Source organism: Rutilus rutilus (assembly GCF_951802725.1).
Source record: "Rutilus rutilus genome assembly, chromosome: 6".
Classification (NCBI taxonomy): domain Eukaryota; kingdom Metazoa; phylum Chordata; class Actinopteri; order Cypriniformes; family Leuciscidae; genus Rutilus; species Rutilus rutilus.
The window spans coordinates 31,091,099-31,113,258 of NC_140214.1; the positions used below are offsets into that span (position 1 = coordinate 31,091,099).

The window sequence follows — 22,160 nt, forward strand, 5'->3', positions numbered from 1 at the left end:
GTGGCTACGAGAGCCCCGCCCCCTTTATCATGTGACTGTGATTTCTCATCGCTGTGCTATTCAGTGCAAGGATGATCAGTGATGTACTTCACTATTGTTCCAAAGAGAGTGTGTTTGTGCAGTACTCAAGAAAATATATAGTCATATATCACACTTTTAATGAGACCATTTTTTTGTTGCTGTTAGAAAAACCAATGTGCTCACAGTATCATTGCTTGTAAATACAAACAGTTATTGTTATAGGTCAAAAGCATCATGTCACAAGGGTATTCAAAAATGTTTTGTCAGATGTGGATACAAAATGTGAATACATGATCTAAAAATGTGTGTTTGTAAATTCGTTCAAATTTGTATTCAGAAGTAAACTAAACCTGACAAAACCTCCCATAACCTTTTTGGGAATGTCGTGGGGAAATTCTTTTTTTTTTTGTCCCATGTGGGAAACAGCTTATAAATCATATATTATTATATTTTTTATAATGTAAAAATGCAGAAAGTTTTCTGTGGTTGATAGGTTAGGAGAGAATACAGTATAAACATCATTATGTCTATGGAAACTCCCCATAAAACATGACACTGAGGCACATGCATATCAGTATTATAAAAGAAATATACATCATGTATAGATAATCATTCTCTAGAAAATAGTGCCTAGAATCTAAAATTTACCAGATCCATTAAAAACAGTTACATATGAAGACAATGTAGCTATAACGCATGCTGGAAATAACTCAAAATGGTGAAAGTTTTGATGAAATGTGCAAATGTTTATTGAGGCTAAACTAGGTCACAGTAACATGAAACAGTGAGAATTGTGCTTGATTCTACATGATTACACAGCACTGAAGGTCATGAAGTGCACAGCACAATGCAACTCTGGCTCTGCGTTAATTCGGGCATTGTGAGGCTGTGTGAGATGGATTCTGAATGATGGTCTCTCTTGGGCTCTGTAATTCTCTGCCGGCACTGACAGACTCAACAATGCAGCTAGACCAGAGAAACTTCCCTTCTTAAGTGTTCAGGCCCTTCTTAAACAAACAGTGCACGAGAATGCTCATTTTTTTGTCAAAATACTCTCTCAGTAGCAGCTTGCGCAAAGTCGAGTTGTGTGTGAGTGTGTGATTGTGTGAGTGTGTGTGTGTGATGTGATATTATTAGATCGGGTTGGCAGGCACAGCTCACATGGCTGGCTAATTCTGATTTAGGCTATTTCAAATTTGGTTTTATTACGCACTCGACATGATCAAAGAAAGTGTATATCAATGAGAAAATCTTAAGCGACAACAAATTCACAGGAATCGCATTTTGAATCATGTCTTAGTCAAGAATTAACAGAAGAGCAGAAGGAAACTGTACTGAAATTGTTGTAGACATTTTCAATTACCCACTCTGTCTCACTTAAAGTGAGCATGAAGTCTATTTTATTTATCTCAGTGACAATGAATGTTTAAAGTCGGCATGAAGTTGCGAATCTTTTCTTCCCTATATTGTGACGTATTTCCTAGTGAAACGGCCTCTGGAATAAAAAAAAATCTAATAAAAATGGGTGGGACTGGAGTTTGTCCGCATGGGGAATTAATTGGGTAACTGGATGGTTGTGGTTTGCTATTGGTCGATCTCATGTGAGTGACAGGTTGTCCTGCCTTGGTTTACTTACACAAAATGCCATAACTGGATCTTCCAGTGAAACGACAGAGACTTCTCTCTGGTGACGTGTGCCAGACTCGTTTAGTCAATTTAAACCCTACACCTTTCTTATAATCAACTACAGATAGACTAGTTTTAGCACACACTTGTTCCATTTTCCTCTTTGGCTGTAGCCTGGGTTTCCATGATTTTATTCACGCTGCTAGGCAGCCTGGACACCATGGACCAGATTTTCCCCTCAAAAAGGGAACCAATCACAGAACGGGGAGGGAGCAGCAAGACGATGACGACGTCTATGCGACACACCGAAGCAGTTTGTTTATATCTATGGATCCAACATGGCAGCAGACGCGAAGTTACCTTTCGATGCAGCCTTAGATAGTGTTCTAAGTAGTTTAGTCGCTGAACGCCATCGTGTACACATAAATCTCTGACCCATCGTCTTCTTCCTCATCGAATTTCTGTCGCTCTACATACGTCATCTGGTATAATTGAAACGATTGGCTATGAGCTACGTACAGGCGCATTTGATAGACATTCGTAGCGCCCAATAAACAGCTCTGGGCATTCGTAAACCACGCCTCAAATACGAGAAAATTAACATGTGGTTCCCAGACCACGTCTCAATGAGACGAGGTCTGGCGTTAGCCAGGCTACTTTGGCTGCGCAGTACATTTCAACATTTCGGGTTGCAATATAAGCACATAACTTGCAATTGCTCAAACTAATAAAAGAAGGTGTCTTTATTTATATACTCTTACATCCAAAAAATTGTTTGATACAATGTATTTCTTGTGTTGATGTTGTATTGTAAAACACTTTTGCTGCTGTTGAGGTGGATAAGGGTATGGTTAGGGACATGTTTGGTGGTATGGGTAGGTTTAAGGTTGGTTAAGGTGAAGGGAAGGTCAACAGTGTAATTATAGATGTAAATACAGAATCAATAACAGCTATAATTACATGCAGGCATTTTTAATACAGACATTTAATCTAAATTGTGATCAAAAGAAATATTAGGCTTTCCAGTAACATTTTATGTTATAGTGTCCTTTTTACACGTTACTATATGAAGTATGCATAATTACATGCAACTGACCCTGAACCAAACCCTGATTCCAACTCTAACTCTATAGAAAGTGCATGTAGTTGTATAATTACACTGAAACAAAGACACCTTAAAATAAAGGGTTACACTTTATTTTAAGGTATCCGTGTTACAGTGCAAGTATACATTTAAGTACACAGAGCAATAAGAATAAATAACATGTATATACTATAGGGTTAGTGTTAGTTGCATGCAATTATGCATAATTTACTATTACTATAGCAAGTACATGTGTAACGTGTAACTTGTAACAAGGGCACTAAAATAAAGTGTTACCCAAAAATCCTATTGTTTTTACTGAAAAAAAAACAACAACATGGTTGCCAGAATAATTACAGACCCTTTCCAAAAAATTCGAATATCATGGAAAAGTTTATTTATTTCCATAATTCCATTCAAAACGTTAAACTTCCATAGATTATAGATTCAGGGCCCACAACTTAAACGATTTCAAGTATTTAGTTAGGGTTATTTGTACATAATTTGGGCATCCAGCTCATAAAACCCACGAAAACAGGATTTAAAAAAATTAGAATATTACATGAAATCACACAGTAATTACACAGTGATTGAACCACATGGTCATTGAACCAGGTTTTGGTTCTTTTGGCAGTGTGGGCAGGTGCAACTCCTGCTGGAAAATGAAGTCAGCATCTCCATAAAGCTTGTCTGCTGAAGGAAGCATGAAGTGCTCTGAAAATGTCCTGGTAGACGGCTGCGTTGAGTGGACAGCACAGTGGACCAACACCAGCCGATGACCAACACAGACTGTGGAAACTTCACACTGGACTTCAAGCATCTTGGATTGTGTGCCTCTCCCTTCTTCCTCCAGACTCTGGGACCTTGGTTTCCAAATGAGATGCAAAATTTGCTCTCATCAGAAAAGAGGACTTTGGTCCATTGTGCTTTATTAAATCCAGAGTCAACGCAGCCGTCTACCAGGACATTTTCAGAGCACTTCATGCTTCCTTCATTTTCCAGCAGGATTTGCACCTGCACCCACACTGCCAAAAGAAGCAAAACCTGGTTCAATGACCATGGTATCACTGTGTAATTAAGTTGTGGGCCCTGAATCTATAATCTATGGAAGTTTAACATTTTGAATGGAATTATGGAAATAAATAAACTTTTCCATGATATTCACATTTTTTGGAAAGGGTCTGTATGTAAAAAATGCAGTATACATATTTACAGAACAACCTGTAAATTTCAATTTAAAACTGTAATTTACATTAGAGAAATTAATAACGGTAAATCCAACATCCCTTTTCTGCTGAATTAGCAGGGCCACGCTGCTACTAAAATCTGTTTTGTAAGGCATTATGTACATCCAGCCGGTTGTTATCTCAGAATAAACCCTGACAGGGAGATCTGGACTGTCTTGCATCAGCCTGAAGGGGTTTATTCTGAGATAACAATCGTCTGGAAGTACATTATGCTGCTTATTACACGGCTACTTGCCACATAAATTAGACATGAAATATTGATCTGAGTCAAAATATTTAATTAGCTCTTTAAACACAAAGCTTTCACGGAGAGAGCAGTTGCTAGCAAGTGGCAAGTTCAAACTAGACGGACATTTAAGGGATATGGTTCAGTCTTACCACTTATTACACAACATTTCACCACATAAATAATTATGGGGATGAGAGACACTGATATGAGATTAAACTGTTTTAATTGTTGTTGTTGTTATCTTATAATCCATTACAGCATACAAAACAGTCAAAATGGCAACAGCTGCATTTGTATGAAACGAGAGCGAGTCCGTGATACCGGGTGACATAATTAAAAAACAAAACATTGATTTGAGTTTCAGTATTTTATTATCTCACCAAACGCAAAACTTTTCACAAGGAAAAAACATTCCTAGCAAGTGTAAAGCGCCGACTTCAGTGACAGTATCCCGGATGAGCCTGTGTTTTTACCGGTTTACACGACTGACCAATCAGAATCAAGTATTCCACAGAGCCATGTAATAAGTGCTTTTAACATATAATGACAACCTCCTTAATAACACAGAGGGTATAGAGAAAACCACATGATGAATCAAAGTTCATCACAAGCTTATCCACAAGTTGAAGTAAATACTAATGAGGTTCAGAGTGTCACAGTGAACACACAAATAAAACCCACAACACTAAAATAATGTGGCAAACATTAATTTAACAACATAAGAACAACCTAATGCACATAACTAAGAATAAATATAATTATTACAATTAAAAAAGCATCAAATGTCACACAAGGAATGGTGGAAATGCCAATTTAGTGTAAATTATAAGATGATTAGTTCTTTTTTACTTCCAAAACTGTACATTTAATGGTATTTAAAAAAAAAAAAAAAAAGGTTACATCTAAATGACTGTTTTTCCCTGTATACAGTAATGAAACTTACTGCTCATTAACAGGTTTTTACTGTAGCATTTTTACAGTCTTTCCCAGTAAAATATATTTACAGTGTATGTTTTCATATGGGTTTGGATTCTTGGATAAAGGAACATACATTATAAACAACTGATAAAAATAAAACAGCATATTTGTCAGGTAATATAGCAGAAAGAGATAAAGCGGATATTCTGAGTGAAGGCATTATCAGACACTTTGTGGCCTGAAGAATAGTGTTGTTTATTTGATGTTTGGAAACTGGATTATCCAATAAAGAGGGTAAGCAACTATCACTCTGAACTTTGCTTTGAAGTTATTCATCCACTAATTAGGACTGCATCCCTAATCCGTCAACAATAATTAAAGGGATAGTTCACCCAAACAACATTCTGCCACCATCTATTCACCCTCATGTCATTCCAAACCTGTATGACTTTCTTTCTTCTGTGGAACACAAATAGAGAACTTTTGAATAATGTGCTGGTCGCTCTTTTCCGCGCATTTACACTTAATAGGGACTAAACTTTTGGAGCTTCAAAAAGGATGCAATAATATTAAAGTTACTGCACTTCAGTGGCTTCAGTCATACCTCACTGGCAGATCTTTCACGGTTTCATGGAGAGAAGGGGTGTCTGAGTCACATCAGCTAATCACCGGGGTGCCTCAAGGTTCAGTGCTCGCTCCTCTACACAACCTTGCAGGGCATAAGTATAAAGGAACGTGGCTTCACTGCTATGCAGATGAAACACAGCTCTATCTTTTAAAAAAGAACCTGATTACCACACTGTCTCAACACGTTTCTCTGCCTGCCTTTCAGACATCTCTGTTTGGATGAAGGAGCTTCACCTGTAGCTCGACCTTGCGAAGACAGAGCTCCTTGTAATCCCAGACAACATCACTATGAAACTGGGGTCTACAACGCTAACATCATCCAGGACAGCAAGGAACCTGGCGGTAGTGTTTGACGACCAACTGAGCTTTTCCACTCACATCTCAACTATATATATATTCAGAAATAGAATCTCACATACCTAAAGGCTCAAAGCATGTCTTCCAGGTCAATCCAAATCAGTTAAAAAATAGGTATATTTTTCTGAAACACACAAAATCACATTTAGAATCTGAATTTTTGAAGAAGTGCTTTAACCCTATCATACAGTATTTGATACATTAATCTCAAAGGCCTCTAAATCTATCAACATAATCAAAACTTTGCTGAAAAAAAAAAAATCTACTGCATGCCTTCTGATGTCTGATTAATAGTTTATACTTTTTTAGATGGTAAAATGAATTTTAGTATAAAAATGTCCCCTCATGGTATATGTCTTTTGCTGTGAAATCTTTAATGATCATGACTTTAGTATCATGAAAGCGAGATCTACTGCCCTCATGTGGCGGTGAGAGAAAACACAACCACTTTCACCAGACACGAAATAAATCACCTACATTAGTAAGCATTTGATCATGCTTCTAAAGATTGTTAAAAACATTACATTTGAATTATTTGGAAAAACACAAATGAGTCTACCATGTTTGTCCCATATATCATGTGAGTTTTTTTCATAACCAGCTATGTTAATCTCATGAACAAAAGGACTGACAAAGATGTTTGTAGACAAAAGTTTTAGTTTTACCAGAGATAAAGTGGACAAAAAAGGTGGATCAAATGATGATAAATAAAACTAAGGGGTGGAAAAATGGGTGCATTTTGCCGTTCATTTACACGTCGACGCCCTTTTAGGGTGCCTGAAAACGAAAGCTTTTAAAAACGTGTTTCTAGTGCAATTTTTTACATACTTTTACTCATTTTGACAAAGTTGTTGTCTGTACGCAAAACTCTTCAAAAACGCGAAGGAAAAACGTTTAATTTGTTTTAGTAGCCTACATCGTTGTTGTGTAACCATACCTTAAAATGATATGCCGTTTCAGTCTGAGTACAGTGGGAAGAAGACCTAATAAAAATTACAAACTCTTTCATCCAGGGACAACAGCACACTACCCTCTTGAATATTTTGAGAAGGGCAAGTAGCCGGAAAGCCGACAACTGTGGTGGCTGTCAGCAGGCTTTTTCCAGACAGCAGGGCTCTGCATCCTAATGTGCATACTATCCATCCTAAATGTGAGATTAGAATAAGTGTGTCCCAAAGCATAGCCTAATATTGTTTCGCAAGACATTGGTTCATCAACTGGGGTCGTATGGATTACTGTATGTGTTCTTTTGTTTGGTTTTTGAGGCATCAACTCTGTTTGTCTTTCCACAGACGAAAGTAAGTCATATAAATCTGGGACGGAATGAGGGTGAGTAAAAGATGAGAGGATATAGTAGGCCTATGCCTTTTTTTTAAATGTCAGCACCCAATAAGGTGGATTTTTTTTCTAGTTTTCAATATTTCTTTTGGTCCTATACGGTTATCCGGACCACACCTGACCACACGTGACCACAACCGCTCTTGGTTGATCGTAACCCCAGTGACGGGTAGGTTTAGGGGAGGGGTTGGGGTAGGTCATCACATGTGGTCCGGATAACCAGATTACCGGATAACCGGATTACAATTGGTCTCTGGAACTGCGAGTCTGCTGTGAACAAAGCAGACTTCATTACATCTATTTCTAGTCATTCAGGTCCCAACCCTGGATCAGACCAGAGGACACTGCCACACCTGCAACACACTCCACAGATTTCACTTTTTCACACACCCCTCGCCTAACTTGAAGGGGTGGGGGTTCTGGTCTGCTCAACTCCAATGAATGAAAATTTAATCATTTACCATCTCTGTGTGACAATAGCTAATTTGAATCGCATGCAATTACTATCACCAGCCCTATTAAAATCCATTTTGTAATAATTTATCGTCCCCCAGGTCACCATGGCAATTTCTTGGAGGAGTCGGATGAGTTACTCTCATCCTTCCCTGAGGATAGTACTCCTCTTGTAATTCTTGGAGACTTCAACATCCACCAAGAAAAACCCCTGGCTGCTGATTTCCATTCTCTGCTTGCCTAGTTTGACCTCAGGCGAGTATCTACTGTGGCTACTCACAAATCAGGTAAACAACTGGACCTTATTTACACATGCAACTGCTCCACTGACCATACGCTGGTCACTACACGGCACACCTCGGATCACTCCCTCACTCTAAACCTTAACCTGCCTCAGAACACAACACACACTCCTCCACAGCTCACCTTTCGGTGAAACCTACGTTCACTCTCACCTTCCCGCCTATCCTCTTTGGTCTCATCCACACTTCCTCCCCCTAATGCAACTGACAATTCTTTCTCCACTTATTTAGACAGCTTCTGCCCCCTTTCATCCAGGCCAGCCCGCGCCACCCCCTCTGCCCCCTGGGTATCTGATGTTCTCTGCGAGCATCGTTCTAAACTCAAGGGTACTGAGAGGAAGTGCCGCAAATCGAAAGATTCCACTGATCTTGGTTTATATAAATCCCTCCTCTCTTCCTTCTCTGCTAATGTCTCTATTGCTAAAACGACTTAGTACCACAACAAAATTAACAATTCTTCTGACTCTTGCATGGTTTTCAAAACCATCAGTCCTAACAGCTGACGACTTTGCCACATTCTTCATAAATAAAATATCCATCAGCTGCTAATTTTTCACACCACAAATTGACATGCACATCTTAACAGCTAACACACACATTCTCCCCTCCTTCTCTCCGCTCTCGGAGACAGAAGTCTCCATACTTGTCAATTTGATCCTCTACCCACTCATCTCCTTCAAGCCATTTCTTTTTCAGTTGTACCCACACTACCTCACATCATCAACTTTTGACTGGTACATTTCCCACAGCATTTAGGCAGGCTCGGATAACCCCACTGCTTAAGAAACCCACTCTACATCCAGCACTTCTAGAAAATTACAGACCGGTATCCCTTCTTCCATTCATTGCTAAAACACTTGACCGAGCCTTACTTACACAGCCTTTCTTACACAGAACAACTTCCTAGACAACTACCAGTCTGGTTTTAAAAGTGGACACTCAACTGAGATTGCCCTGCTCTCGGTTATTGAGTTACAGTTAGTCATCCACCAGATCCTCCTGTTCCTGTCGTCAAGATGACAGGCATCTCAGGAACAGCATTCCAATGGTTCAAGTCTTACCTCTCAGGTAGGGTGTCTACGTCACAACTTCTAACTACTGGGGTGAGTTAGAACTACCAAATCTAACCACCAAACTGCTGAGTCTTTAGTCGTCTCCAAATATATCGGCAACATTTGACGTAATAATACTAACACTTGCTATTCTATATCTATTCTATAAAAAAAAATCCTTGCTACGTGTGCTGCGCTGGTCTAGCTGAGACTGGTCACGACATTTGCATATTGTTGCCCTAATAATTGATTTGACTACTTCATTGCTCTCTTCATTTGTAAGTCGCTTTGGATAAAAGTGCTGCTAAATGATTAAATGTCAATATAAAGTAAATCTAAACCTACCTTGTTAAGCAACATCAGTTGTCATATCAGCTTCCAGTCCACACACTTGGTGTCTTACAAACTTCATGAATCCCCTGTGATATCATACTAGACGAAACAAAATGATTTCTGTGAAATATGAGAATTTATGAGGGGGGGGGGGGGGGGGGTAGACTGACTTTTTTTCTTTATAGGCCTATAACTCGCAGTTAGGCTACTTGTCAGAACTGCAAGATAAACAGTAAAAAAGGGAAGAAAAAAGGGAAGAAAAAAAAAGTCAGAATTGCGAGTTTATATCTTACAGTTCTGACTTTTAAACTCACAATGTCGTGTTTTAGTGCTGTCAAAATTAATGCGTTAACGCACATGATACATTTTCCAGTTTAACATGTTACAAAATAATTAACGCAGTATCAGTTTTGATTTCTGTCAACCTTTGGCTAGAGTTACAATAGCCTGATCTATAAGATGATCTAATAATGTTAGTCAAAGAACAAAAGACAGAAAAAATCACTCACTGCTCTTGACTGAATAAATTCTGTAGCTTTAATAAGGATTAATCTACACTCACCTAGGATTATTAGGAACACCTGTTCAATTTCTCATTAATGCAATTATCTAATCAACCAATCACATGGCAGTTGCTTCAATGCATTTAGGGGTGTGGTCCTGGTCAAGACAATCTCCTGAACTCCAAACTGAATGTCAGAATGGGAAAGAAAGGTGATTTAAGCAATTTTGAGTGTGGCATGGTTGTTGGTGCCAGACGGGCCGGTCTGAGTATTTCACAATCTGCTCAGTTACTGGGATTTTCACGCACAACCATTTCTAGGGTTTACAAAGAATGGTGTGAAAGGGGAAAAACATCCAGTATGCGGCAGTCCTGTGGGCGAAAATGCCTTGTTGATGCTAGAGGTAAGAGGAGAATGGGCCGACTGATTCAAGCTGATAGAAGAGCAACTTTGACTGAAATAACCACTCGTTACAACTGAGGTATGCAGCAAAGCATTTGTGAAGCCACAACACGCACAACCTTGAGGCGGATGGGCTACAACAGCAGAAGACCCCACCGGGTACCACTCATCTCCACTACAAATAGGAAAAAGAGGCTACAATTTGCACGAGCTCACCAAAATTGGACAGTTGAAGACTGGAAAAATGTTGCCTGGTCTGATGAGTCTCGATTTCTGTTGAGACATTCAGATGGTAGAGTCAGAATTTGGCGTAAACAGAATGAGAACATGGATCCATCATGCCTTGTTACCACTGTGCAGGCTGGTGGTGGTGGTGTAATGGTGTGGGGGATGTTTTATTGGCACACTTTAGGCCCCTTAGTGCCAATTGGGCATCGTATAAATGCCACGGCCTACCTGAGCATTGTTTCTGATCATGTCCATCCCTTTATGACCACCATGTACCCATCCTCTGATGGCTACTTCCAGCAGGATAATGCACCATGTCACAAAGCTCGAATCATTTCAAATTGGTTTCTTGAACATGACAATGAGTTCACTGTACTAAAATGGCCCCCACAGTCACCAGATCTCAACCCAATAGAGCATCTTTGGGATGTGGTGGAACGGGAGCTTCGTGCCCTGGATTTGCATCCCACAAATCTCCATCAACTGCAAGATGCTATCCTATCAATATGGGCCAACATTTCTAAAGAATGCTTTCAGCACCTTGTTGAATCAATGCCACGTAGAATTAAGGCAGTTCTGAAGGCGAAAGGGGGTCAAACACAGTATTAGTATGGTGTTCCTAATAATCCTTTAGGTGAGTGTATATTTAACTTATAATTTATGCAGTGAAGACTGTGAAGTTTGATAACTTTATTCAATTTCTATATCATATCTGTTAGACCTGAAAATATTAAAGCACTGTTTACGAGGTTACATATAGGTCAAAATAAAAACAATGAAAACAATAACTTTTTTTGTGCATTTTGACAGGGCAAGTAAAAATCTGAACTGGTCTGACTGGGCCACTAGAAAAAAAATTAGCCCTGATATATTAAAGGACACAGGTAAATGTTAGATTTATATGGGTTTTGCCAAGATTGTTTTAATTTCACTTAAAGTGCCCCTATGTTTTTTCGAATATTCACTTTCATGCGGTGTGTAATATAGCTGTTTGTAACTAAACTAAAAATAAAGTTATTGTCTCCCAAAAGAGAGAATCGACTCTAAACCGCAAATACAAAATATTCTGCTAATCAGCTGTGGGCCACTATTACCTAAAACTGTGTCTATTAATGCAGATTGTCTGTTGTTCTTACTACTATTACTACTAAAAAAATCTATTTCAAAGAGACGTCAGTAGCAGTATTGATATCGGTGATATTGGCCTTCGTTCATAAAAAGATGCTGTTAAACAAATATTTAAAATATAGGCTACTGTCTTTGTTGTTTCTATATTAATTTGGAGAGTAAATGTGAAATTATTACAATATAAAACTACATTGAAAACTTTAATGGTCGGTTTTATTAATCACAATTAATTAGTTTTTAATCGATTGACAGCACTAGTGAGTTTATATCACCCAATTCTGGGAAAAAATTGCAAAAAGTAGCAATTACCTTTTTTATTTTTTTATTCTGTGGCGGAAATAAGCTTTAATATAACGACAAGTAACGTAACCAAATGGGTTCTCAACATGAGTCCTCAAAATCCATGTAAAGCAGTCGGACATAGTCTGCATAGTTCATTGACTCACCTTGAGGTTTCAGTCTGTTTCAAACAGACTACTGTAACTACTGTCAAACTGTGGTTACTTCTGCAGATTTTCTTCTGTAGCATGTAACTACTACAAATAGTAATGTCCTCCACTGACCGCATCATTCATGAATGACACTCAGCAGTTGCATACTGAAACAAATCAATGCATGACACCACTTCTCCAGCCTTGCAAACAGCCCTTGAGCTGTTCATACATATTCTGGGATGTGTGTACTGATTTATTGTCTACAGCTCCACCTTCAACATTATAAATACGTCAAAACCGGCCTTAAAACTTCCAGAGCTCAGTAAATCTATCTGAAACTGGGCACTTGACTTTTTATCAGGCAGCCTCCAGGTGGTCAATATGGGAAACATAATCACAGGAGCACTTAAAATGTGACCCACGCAGTGAGAATTTAGTCATTCTCGTCTTACAGACACGTGTCTTTCCAGGTTCTAGTGTTATTCTAGCATCATTGAGATACTACAGTATTAGTTTTTAGTATTTTGAATTAGATCTTTACATTTTCATTTTCATTTCATTTAAAAGTTTAATACATTTGTTGAGTGTTTTTGTCATTTGTATAAGTTTTTTTAACGTTTTATTTTGTTTCAAGGTTTTTCTATGGTTTTAGATTTAGTCTCCGTAATAACCCTGCCAGGTTCAATACAAGTTAAGCTCAATCAAAAACACTTGTGGGATAATGTTAATAGGCTAAATGTTCACCGGTTCCCTTTTTTGCTTTAAAACCTCCCCAAAAAATCTGGGATACACAGCGGGACACTTACAATGGAAATGAATATGGCCAATTCATAAACGTTTAACTACTCACCATTTGAAAAGCATCCACATGCAAACATTAGCATGATTTTAATGTGAAAAATTGCTTACTAACCCTTTTCTGTGTAAAGGTACATCAATTAATTTGTGTGACAAATACTTTCGAATAAGCTGAACTTGTATTGAACTGGAATATTACTTTAAAATATTGGCTGCTTATCTGGCAGCACATAACCTCTGTAAAGTCCAAAAACCAGAGACCAAATGAAATTCATAAGCATTACTCTATATGTTAATATATGTCAATGAAACTTAAACAGAAGTGCATATCAGCTCTAGTTTGCTCTGTGTGGATGTATTGTACACTGTTTCAGTGAAGTCCTGACAAAACTCAGCCTTCAAAGGCAAAGATGAAAAGAAAGTAAAAAAATCAGCTATAAGAAAAAAGATCAGTAGTGATTTATTCGATACTGTTATTTTGTATGTACTTTATTTAGTTAACCGGCAACCTTTTGGAAACAAGACCTCAGAACACTTGAACAGAATAAAAAAATAAATAAAAAATTTGCTCAGAATGAAACTTTGTTTTAATCCCTGCATGCTGTTAATTGATTGAAGTTCTGACTTATGGTTTTGATTGTTCATATTTGTCTCTTTACTGGGTTAAAGGGATACTCCACTTTTTTTGGAAATAGGCTCATTTTACAACTCCCCCAGAGTTAAACAGTTGAGTTTTACCGTTTTCGAATCCATTCAGCCGAACTCCGGGTCTGGCGGTACCACTTTTAGCATAGCTTAGCATAGATCATTGAATCGGACAGGACCATTAGCATCTCTCTCAAAAAAATGACCAAAGAGTTTCGATATTTTTCCTATTTAAAACTTGACTCTTCTGTAGTTACATCGTGTACTAAGACCGACGGAAAATGAAAAGTTGCGATTTTCTAGGCTGATATGGCTAGGAACTATACTCTCATTCCTGCGTAATAATCAAGAAACTTTGCTGCCGTACCATGAGTCCAGCAGGCGTAATGATATGACGCAGCGCCTGAAAATAGGTCTAATACGTTAGACAAACTTAGTCCCGGTCACGTTGGAAATTACCGAGCTGGGGATTCGAAAACGGTAAAACTCAACTGTTTAACTCTGGGGGAGTTGTAAAATGAGCCTATTTCCAAAAAAAGTGGAGTATCCCTTTAAGCTGTGTTCGTGTCTTGGATGTTTGGACCCCACTGTACATCCAAACCCTAAAATGAGAAGTATTTTGCCTTCACATTCACTGAAATATAATAACTACTATAAAAAGTCCTAAATACTAAAAAGATGGTCATTTTTTTTCCAGAGCACCTGCACTGCACAGAGCTGCTGCCTCAGCTCTAAATAATAGCTTCTCACTATTCACCTATGACTGTGTCTCCACTTCAGCAACCACATCATCACATTTACTGATGACACCACTATTGTTTGTTTCATCAGTGATGAATGAGGTCTAAAACAGACTTGGACGTCAGCAAAACAGAGGAAATTATTTTTGGGCAACTCGCTGTTTTGGAATCCGATTACATTGGACAAAATTGTAATACGAGACATTTTCCTTTAAAAATTAGAAAAAAAAAAAAAAAAAAAAGGCAAGATGTTATTTCCTCCTCATTGTGATAAACTGAGTCAGCATTGTGTCCTATAACACTTTCTGTTCTGCCTACAAATAAGGTCACACTTATTTTGCATATTGTTAAGGTTTGCATATTGTTTACAGTTAGTTTCTATGATGAAGCCCCCTTCCGACTGTTTGGGACATCTGGAAAACTGATTGTCCAGAGAAAAAAAAGAAGGTTAACACTACCATGAGCCCTGTGTCGTGCCAACAGTGAAGCATCCTGAGACCATCCGTGTGTGGGGTTGCCTTTCATCCAAAGGAGTGGCTCTCTCACAATTCGGCCCAAAAACACTCCCAGGAATAAAGAATGGTGTCAAAACGTCCTCCCAACAATCCAGGAGCACTTTGGTCATGACCCGTGCATTTTCCAGCATGATGGAGCACCATGTCACAAGCCAAGAATCATAATGAAGTGGCTTTGAGATCATTACATTAAAATGTTGAATCTGTGGCCAGGCAACAGAGCCTGTCATCAATCCTCAATAGGCGAGTTGACAAGCAAGTCAATGGATTGCCATCAGCCAGGATTTGTTCCAGAATCTGATATCTGATTCTGAAGGAGGAAGTCAACACTGTATGTGTTATGAACAAGGGTCATCACTGTAAATATTGACTCTATTTGCATATATATTGAATATTTTTGCCAACAAAAGCCTTTAAAATGTATGAAATGCTTATTGTTTTTTCCAGTATACCACAGAAACGTGAAAAAAAGAATGTATAATAATACTGAAGCAGCAAACTTTGCGAAAATTATTTTAATACTTTTGGCCACGGCTGTACTGTACCAAAAAATTTTTACCCCATATTTATATATACCCTTTCTATGAACAGGCAATCAATAGTGAACTGATGTGTTATAAAGTTCTTTTTTTTTAACACAACATGAATATTCAACAAGGAAATATCACCATGTAAGATAAACATTTTTATTTAACCATGATACAGGAATGTTTGCAGAGTGTCAAAATGAGTTTGAAAAGAAGAAGAGGAGAAATAACATTGTGTTGCAGCGTAGGAGACATAAATAGAAACCATTCTTCTTTCAGGCGCTGGGTGCGTATTGCATGGCAAGTCTGTCAAATTCATTCTCCTGTGGAAACAATTGAGTTTACATTAAACTTAGTAGTTCTTTTTCACAGTTACTTAGATAATGCTCTCACAATACATTTATCTTGAACAGTAAAACAGAACATACTAAATAACCTTACCTTAGCAAGATAATCCTTAATAAAAGGATGCGATTTGTGTGCATCTTTCAGTTGAGACAAATATCGATTTGTCACCTGTGCAGAAACACAAAGACAATATAAGTATGTGTTTAGTTTTCTCAAGGGTGTAAAATGAAACTCAGATACATTGAAGACCGCAATAAAAAAAAAAATCTCGACATGTTAACATTTACATTTATGGAGCTTACCTCAGGAGGTTTGCCCAAATGCTGTGTCAACACAATGAGGTTGATGAGTGTCTCCGGGTGGCTGCTGTCCTATAGAGGATAAAGGACAGATCATTACATTTCTCTGCAGTTAAACCTGGACCACTGACTGATCTGGACACGTAACGGTAATTATTAGCCATGATTAGCCTTTTGATTGACTACATTATCAAACCGCTAATAATGTGTTGCTATTGAATCAGACAGCTGCCTTCTAAAAATCAGTATCCTTAGAAACGCTTTGAAATACTTAGAAAGTCAGTGGAATGCATATAGTTCATCATGACATCATCATATACATAATTCACCCACTATATTGCTAAATGTACATGATTTTTCATATCAACAAATAAAAAATTGAGTCTCCCATACTTCAAAGCATTGTTATAGCATAGCATAGTTATTGATATGCTGAAGCCTGTCCGTACGTTCACGTGATTGGTTCAAAGTAGTTTGTGACGTAAGAAGGGTGAGGGTGTGACGTAAGAAACACCTGCGATTTCAAACCGCACTTTTAAGACTTTTTCATTGCAGTTTCAAGGAGAAAATACTCAGCAATGGTGATGAATTTGCCCATGGTTTGTCTTAAAGCATATTAAAAACACCACATAGACATAAACAAAATTAAAAACTTGATTCACCACAGGGGGACTTATACAGTGATTGTAGTTTTTAACCGGAAATGCTTGTTTTCCCTCCATGGCATCCAATTTACAACCTTGTATAGGTCAGCATAAGAGACTAATGGGATTTATAAGAAAATGTATATTCAGTAATATTATCGATTGAACTGCACTAATAGATGAGAAGACAATTTGAATTTGAGCAGGATCGTGACAGTAACTTTGCAACATTGACACTGTTATTGAACTGAATTGAATCAACATTGAAATGAATTGAGCTTGAATACTGACAGTATTATCTTCTGTAGAGCTGCTTGACAGCTGAAAATGAATGTGTTTTATAATTGATGAAGCACTATATAAATAAATGGGACTTGACTAATGGAAAAATAAAGCAGAATTGTCCCAGATCAGAAAAAGATATCATTTCTAGTATTGTCTGAGTTTGGGATGTTTGGTCAGCATGAAAGTTGTCTTGAATTCAGCCAAGAAGTCAATCTGGTATCACTTTATTTTGATGGTCCACTTTAGACATTCTTCTAACTAGAAGTAATTTTGCAACTACATGTCAACTAAGGGTGTGTCCACACTTGTAGTTCGGTTCACTTGATTCGTTTGGTCCAGACCAAAAAAAAAAAAAAAAAAAAAAAAAGGTAGTCCTGGTCTGCTTAGCGTTCATTTGGGCATTTTAACACTGAACCTAAAGATACAGAAACTAAAAGCATAGGGATACGTTCACAACCTAATTAACCGGCTTTTATGACGTATTGCCTATTTTGTGACGTAACTTACCGGACATCCAAAACAATGCTGTTTGCTGGGATAAATGCGCTCGTTGTATGTGCACATATGATGGTATTTTGACAAGCTGAGAACTCGTGAAGAGCTTGTGAAATGTGTAAAGGAGTCAAAACAGCGGCAGGAATCCCTCCGTCACACACACAAACACAGATCTGCTGTGAGGAGACGCGGTTTTGATGCTTGTACCGAACTGTGACGGGCAACAGTGACAATGATGAGAAAAAACAGGTTTGCTTGAGCATTCTGTCCTTTTTAGGGTCCCATCTTGTGACATCATGTCCTGATTGTGGTTCATTTACATGCCTTTGGTCCGTATTGTGTTCATATTTCATTCGAACCGCACGAGAGTTGTTTAGAAGTGGACAGAGACCGCTTGTTTGATGCCACCAGGGTTCAGATGGCAGCGTTCACACTTATTCAAATGAACCGGCACTAACAGAGCAATCGCACCAGGGTTCGTTTTAATCGAACCAAACATGGCAAGTGTAAACACACCCTAGAGTATTAGTAGACTGTCTGCTTAATATCTGCTAAGTATCTTTACAACTACATGTCAACATATTCTACTTACCCTAACCTAACAGTCTACTAATACTCGAGTTAGTTGACATGTAGTTGCAAAGTTACTTATAGTTCGTAGAATGTCTAAAGTGGACCATGGAAATAAAGTCTAACCAACAATCAATCTATACTTGTCAAATGTATTTTCGCTATGCAAACTCTCAGGACCAAAGTTAAACTTTTGTTTGCACTGGGAGACAAAACTTCCTGGCATTTGCTGTGCTGAAACCCAGGCTCTTACTTTGTCCAGAGCGTCCTGTAGTACTGACTCAGCCTCATCCCACTTATTCTGAGCCATGTGACTGGCAGCCTGACCGTTCAGCAGCAGCAGTGTGGGCGAGTACTTGTCTGACATTTCCTGGAAGATGTAGAACGCATCCTGCAGTTTCTCTCCCCCCTGTTGGTAGAAGAAGGAGAAAGACATTTAATTCCCAGTCGACTAGGAAAAACATCATTCAGCAAAACCAGCAAACACTGAATAGGCAATAGGCATGCAGAGAGATTTTAAAGAAAACAAAATCATCTCATATGTTTCAGCTCGCTACAACAATGTACAACAATATGTCTAAATGCAAAAATGTACAGTAAATGGGTGTATTTGGATAGCATGCATGTATGTATTTGTTCATGATTAAGGCTATTGAACCTCAGCAGTCAAAACAGATTGAAGACAATAAGTAATCATTTTTTTTAATGAAATGAATGCACAATGTTTTGTTTTAATAATATTTACTTTAATATTTTGAGGAAACATCTTTTATAGTACTAGACTAGACCATGTTCACCTCATAATCACCTCTAAATGATGCAGCATTTGTCTACACAAAATATGAATTTATGTTTACACAAAAATATAGCAAATTTATTAAAAATCCAATGCATGCAAGACCATCTGGTGGGAAAAATAAAGAAAATCATAGATTTTAGAGATTAGATAGATAAAATCAGCTAAAATAATGCTTAAATTTCAATTTGGCAATTAGTTAACTTTACCCAAGGAAAGTTATTACATTTTGATGAAAGGATACATTTGATGATTTTGATGCTTTTTTTTTGTTTAGGATGACATGCACCAAGGAATGCCCATTAAGAAAGTCAATTATTTTAATTTCACATTGACTTGTATACTCGCCATGGCAAGGTTGACCCAGGCTGTAGCAAGCTGAGTCAAAGTGGCATCTTCATCTTGGTCTTGCATCTTCTTTAGCTCCTTTCTGTGAACACAACATATCCATGAAAATAACATATTTAAAGGCATTAAAGGCACAGTATGCAAGTTTTCACCGCTAGAGGTCACTTATTCGAAACGATATCAAAGGCGTAGCTTGATGTATGAGCGTGGAATCATGGGAGTTGTCGTCTTCACCTCCACAGTCGATGGAATGCAAAATCCTGTTCATGGATGAGCTAATGTATTAAAGTTTCGCTGAATTACTACTCGTACAGGTGACTTTATTTGACGAATAAAAATTGTGGGGTAACACAGCGCTGTTTTACTTGGTCAAAACAATCATACTAAAAATATGTTTGAGTGTGTTGAACGTTTTGTTATAACATTATACATGCGTTAGATCGGTGGCTGATCGGTATCATATTAATAAAAGCTGGATGACTTGTGCTGCTAAATGGCAATGAGACTAAAAGTGTTGAGCTATTTAAAGATGATTTGTTTTCTGTCGATAAAGTTATCCAAACAGTTGCTCACCTGTCTAATAACACACATAATATATGTCATCTTCCATGGTTTCTACGGAAGTGAAACCGGATATGACATCATTGACAGGCGACGTAATGATACGGGATGTTACACTGGTTAAAATAGTATATTTATTTGATAAATACATTGCTGGAAACATTTGTTATACTGTAAGTCAACAAAATATAACATTGTTCTAGTGATTTTTGGATATTTTAAATCCAAAAATCGTACATAATTGTGGTTTAAAGTCAGAACTTAGGCTACATAATATATTGTCAAATAATATTTAGCAGGTATTTTGAATAAAACATGCAAACAGCTAAGCATTCACACGCGGGCGCACACATAAACCCCAAAATAAATGAATGAATGAATAAACAAACAATACCTTGCCATATCAACTCTGTCCAACTTCAGAAGTACCTGGACAGTCATGGCCATGCTATAAGAGAAATACAAATAGACAGTGACCAAACTTATACATTTGTAATCCCACTCATAAACTATTAATGATAACTCTGGCCTCACCACTCCAGACTCTCCCCCTGGTGCAGGGTACGTAACGCAGCATCTGTGTTCATCTCATGCAGATAGATGGAAGCCGCCATCAGCAGGAAGGTGGTGTTGGAAACATCAACACTCTTAGCCATCTTTTTGTCCAGTTCGGCCACTATTGCATCCCTAAGAAAAGCATTGTATGGTATAGTTCACTTCATGCCTAATCATTTGGGGATAGTTCACCCAAAAATTTATATTCTGTCATTAATTACACACCCTCATGTCGTTCTAAACACGCAGGTCTTTCGTTCATCTTTGGAACATAAATGAAGATCTTTTTATTAAATGAAATCTGAGAGATTTTAGTTTTTTTGTCACTTTCAAGCCCCAGAAGGGTAGAAAAGACATCATTAAAATAATCGATGCGACTCCAGTGTTTTAACCTCAATTTTATCAAGCGATGCAAGTGCTTAGTTTACGGAAAAAAAAAGAAAAAAAAACCATTTAACACTTAATTTTAAAAATATCAATCTCCAACACACGTTCACGTCAATGTCTGCTCTCGCGTCATCACAACAACCATGCATCGTGGTAAGTAAATAAAGTGGCAGGGTTTTTTTTCTCGCAAACAAAGCACTTGTGTCACTTAAAATTGAGGTTAAACCACGGTAGTCACATCGATTACTTTAATAATGCCTTTACTACCTTTTCTGGGGCTTGAAAGTGGTAGTTGCATAGTCTGTCAATGGGACAGAAAGCTCTCAGATTTTATTAAAATGATCTTCATTTGTGTTCCGAAGATGAACGAATGGCTTACGCATTTGGAACAACATGAGGGTGAGAAAATGAATGATAGAATTTTCATTTTTGGGTGAACTAGCCTATACCTTTGATTGATAGACCAAATGGCTAACCTGCATGTATCTAGGTTGTTTGTTATATATAGCTTGAAACAATAAATAAAAATGTCACAGTTGTACTGAACAAACCTCTTGCCTACATCGGACAGGTACTCGGCAAACATCCTAACAGCCTGCATCTCCTCAGAGGCGCTGGGCTTTATTTCATCCAGAACCACACCATACTTCCTCTGAGAAGACAACACAAATCATCATTTAGTTACATAAGTAAAAAACATAAGTATATGTGAATATACACACACACATACATACATACGTATATATACACATATATATCAAGATATAAATGCAAATCAATCTTATTTTTAACATGGGTTTGTGTTCGACTTCGATTAGTTTATATTCTCATCAACATCAAACCAACATAGCACCACAACAGACTGATGCTAAACAGAACTTACCTGAGCAATATATGCTCTGTACAGGAAAATGTTCTTCTCTGCATCCTTTTCTGGCCCTGATGTCTAAAAGAAATATACGACATTTACACGTGGTTGGTTGTCATTTGTTAATTACAGTCTTGTTTGAATATAGAGAAACTATAATGTATTATTAGCCGAAGGCTAACAGACATAACGTTACTCTAGAATCTATAACGTTAAGCGTTTCAGTAAGAAATGCTTTCGTGCCATGGAGAATATTTTCAGAGCACTCACCTTTACTTTTTGGGCTTCGTTAATGCAGTGTTGATAACTGCCGATGTAAAAGGCATTTTTTACATCGAACAGCTCATCCACTTCATTCTGCTGCGACGCCATGTTTGTGAAACGTCAACTCTGTCGACGTCACTATGGCCACGTAACCAGAACAGTTTGCTTCGTTTCGCTGATGAATGTGTAACGGTGTCCTCTTGTGGCGTCGTAAGGAATAGGCAAACAGCTAT

The 22,160-nt window shown here is 37.8% G+C and overlaps 1 protein-coding gene across 1 annotated transcript; it reads right to left on the bottom strand.

The window, feature by feature from the left end:
- Positions 1-15,652: 15,652 nt before the first annotated feature.
- cope (COPI coat complex subunit epsilon) lies at positions 15,653-22,126 on the bottom strand. Its single transcript, XM_084410408.1, has 10 exons — positions 21,934-22,126; positions 21,679-21,741; positions 21,347-21,447; positions 20,388-20,540; positions 20,248-20,301; positions 19,293-19,374; positions 18,402-18,557; positions 16,158-16,226; positions 15,949-16,023; positions 15,653-15,830 (listed from the first exon to the last, which is right to left on the bottom strand). Exons 1-10 carry the CDS (start codon positions 22,033-22,035, stop codon positions 15,783-15,785), a joined length of 903 nt encoding a protein of 300 aa, XP_084266534.1. The 5' UTR covers positions 22,036-22,126; the 3' UTR covers positions 15,653-15,782.
- Between the last annotated feature and the right edge of the window lie 34 nt (positions 22,127-22,160).

What these genes read in the sequence shown, in the direction of transcription:
- cope (XM_084410408.1), bottom strand. Translation starts at nt 22,035, where the DNA reads ATGGCGTCGCAGCAGAATGAAGTGGATGAGCTGTTCGATGTAAAAAAT. An exon ending in TACAGGACGCTCTGGACAAA is followed by an intron (nt 16,227 to 18,401) that starts GTAAGAGCCTGG and finishes TATCCTCTATAG; the next exon opens with GACAGCAGCCACCCGGAGAC. An exon ending in ATTTGGGCAAACCTCCTGAG is followed by an intron (nt 16,024 to 16,157) that starts GTAAGCTCCATA and finishes GTTTCTGCACAG; the next exon opens with GTGACAAATCGATATTTGTC.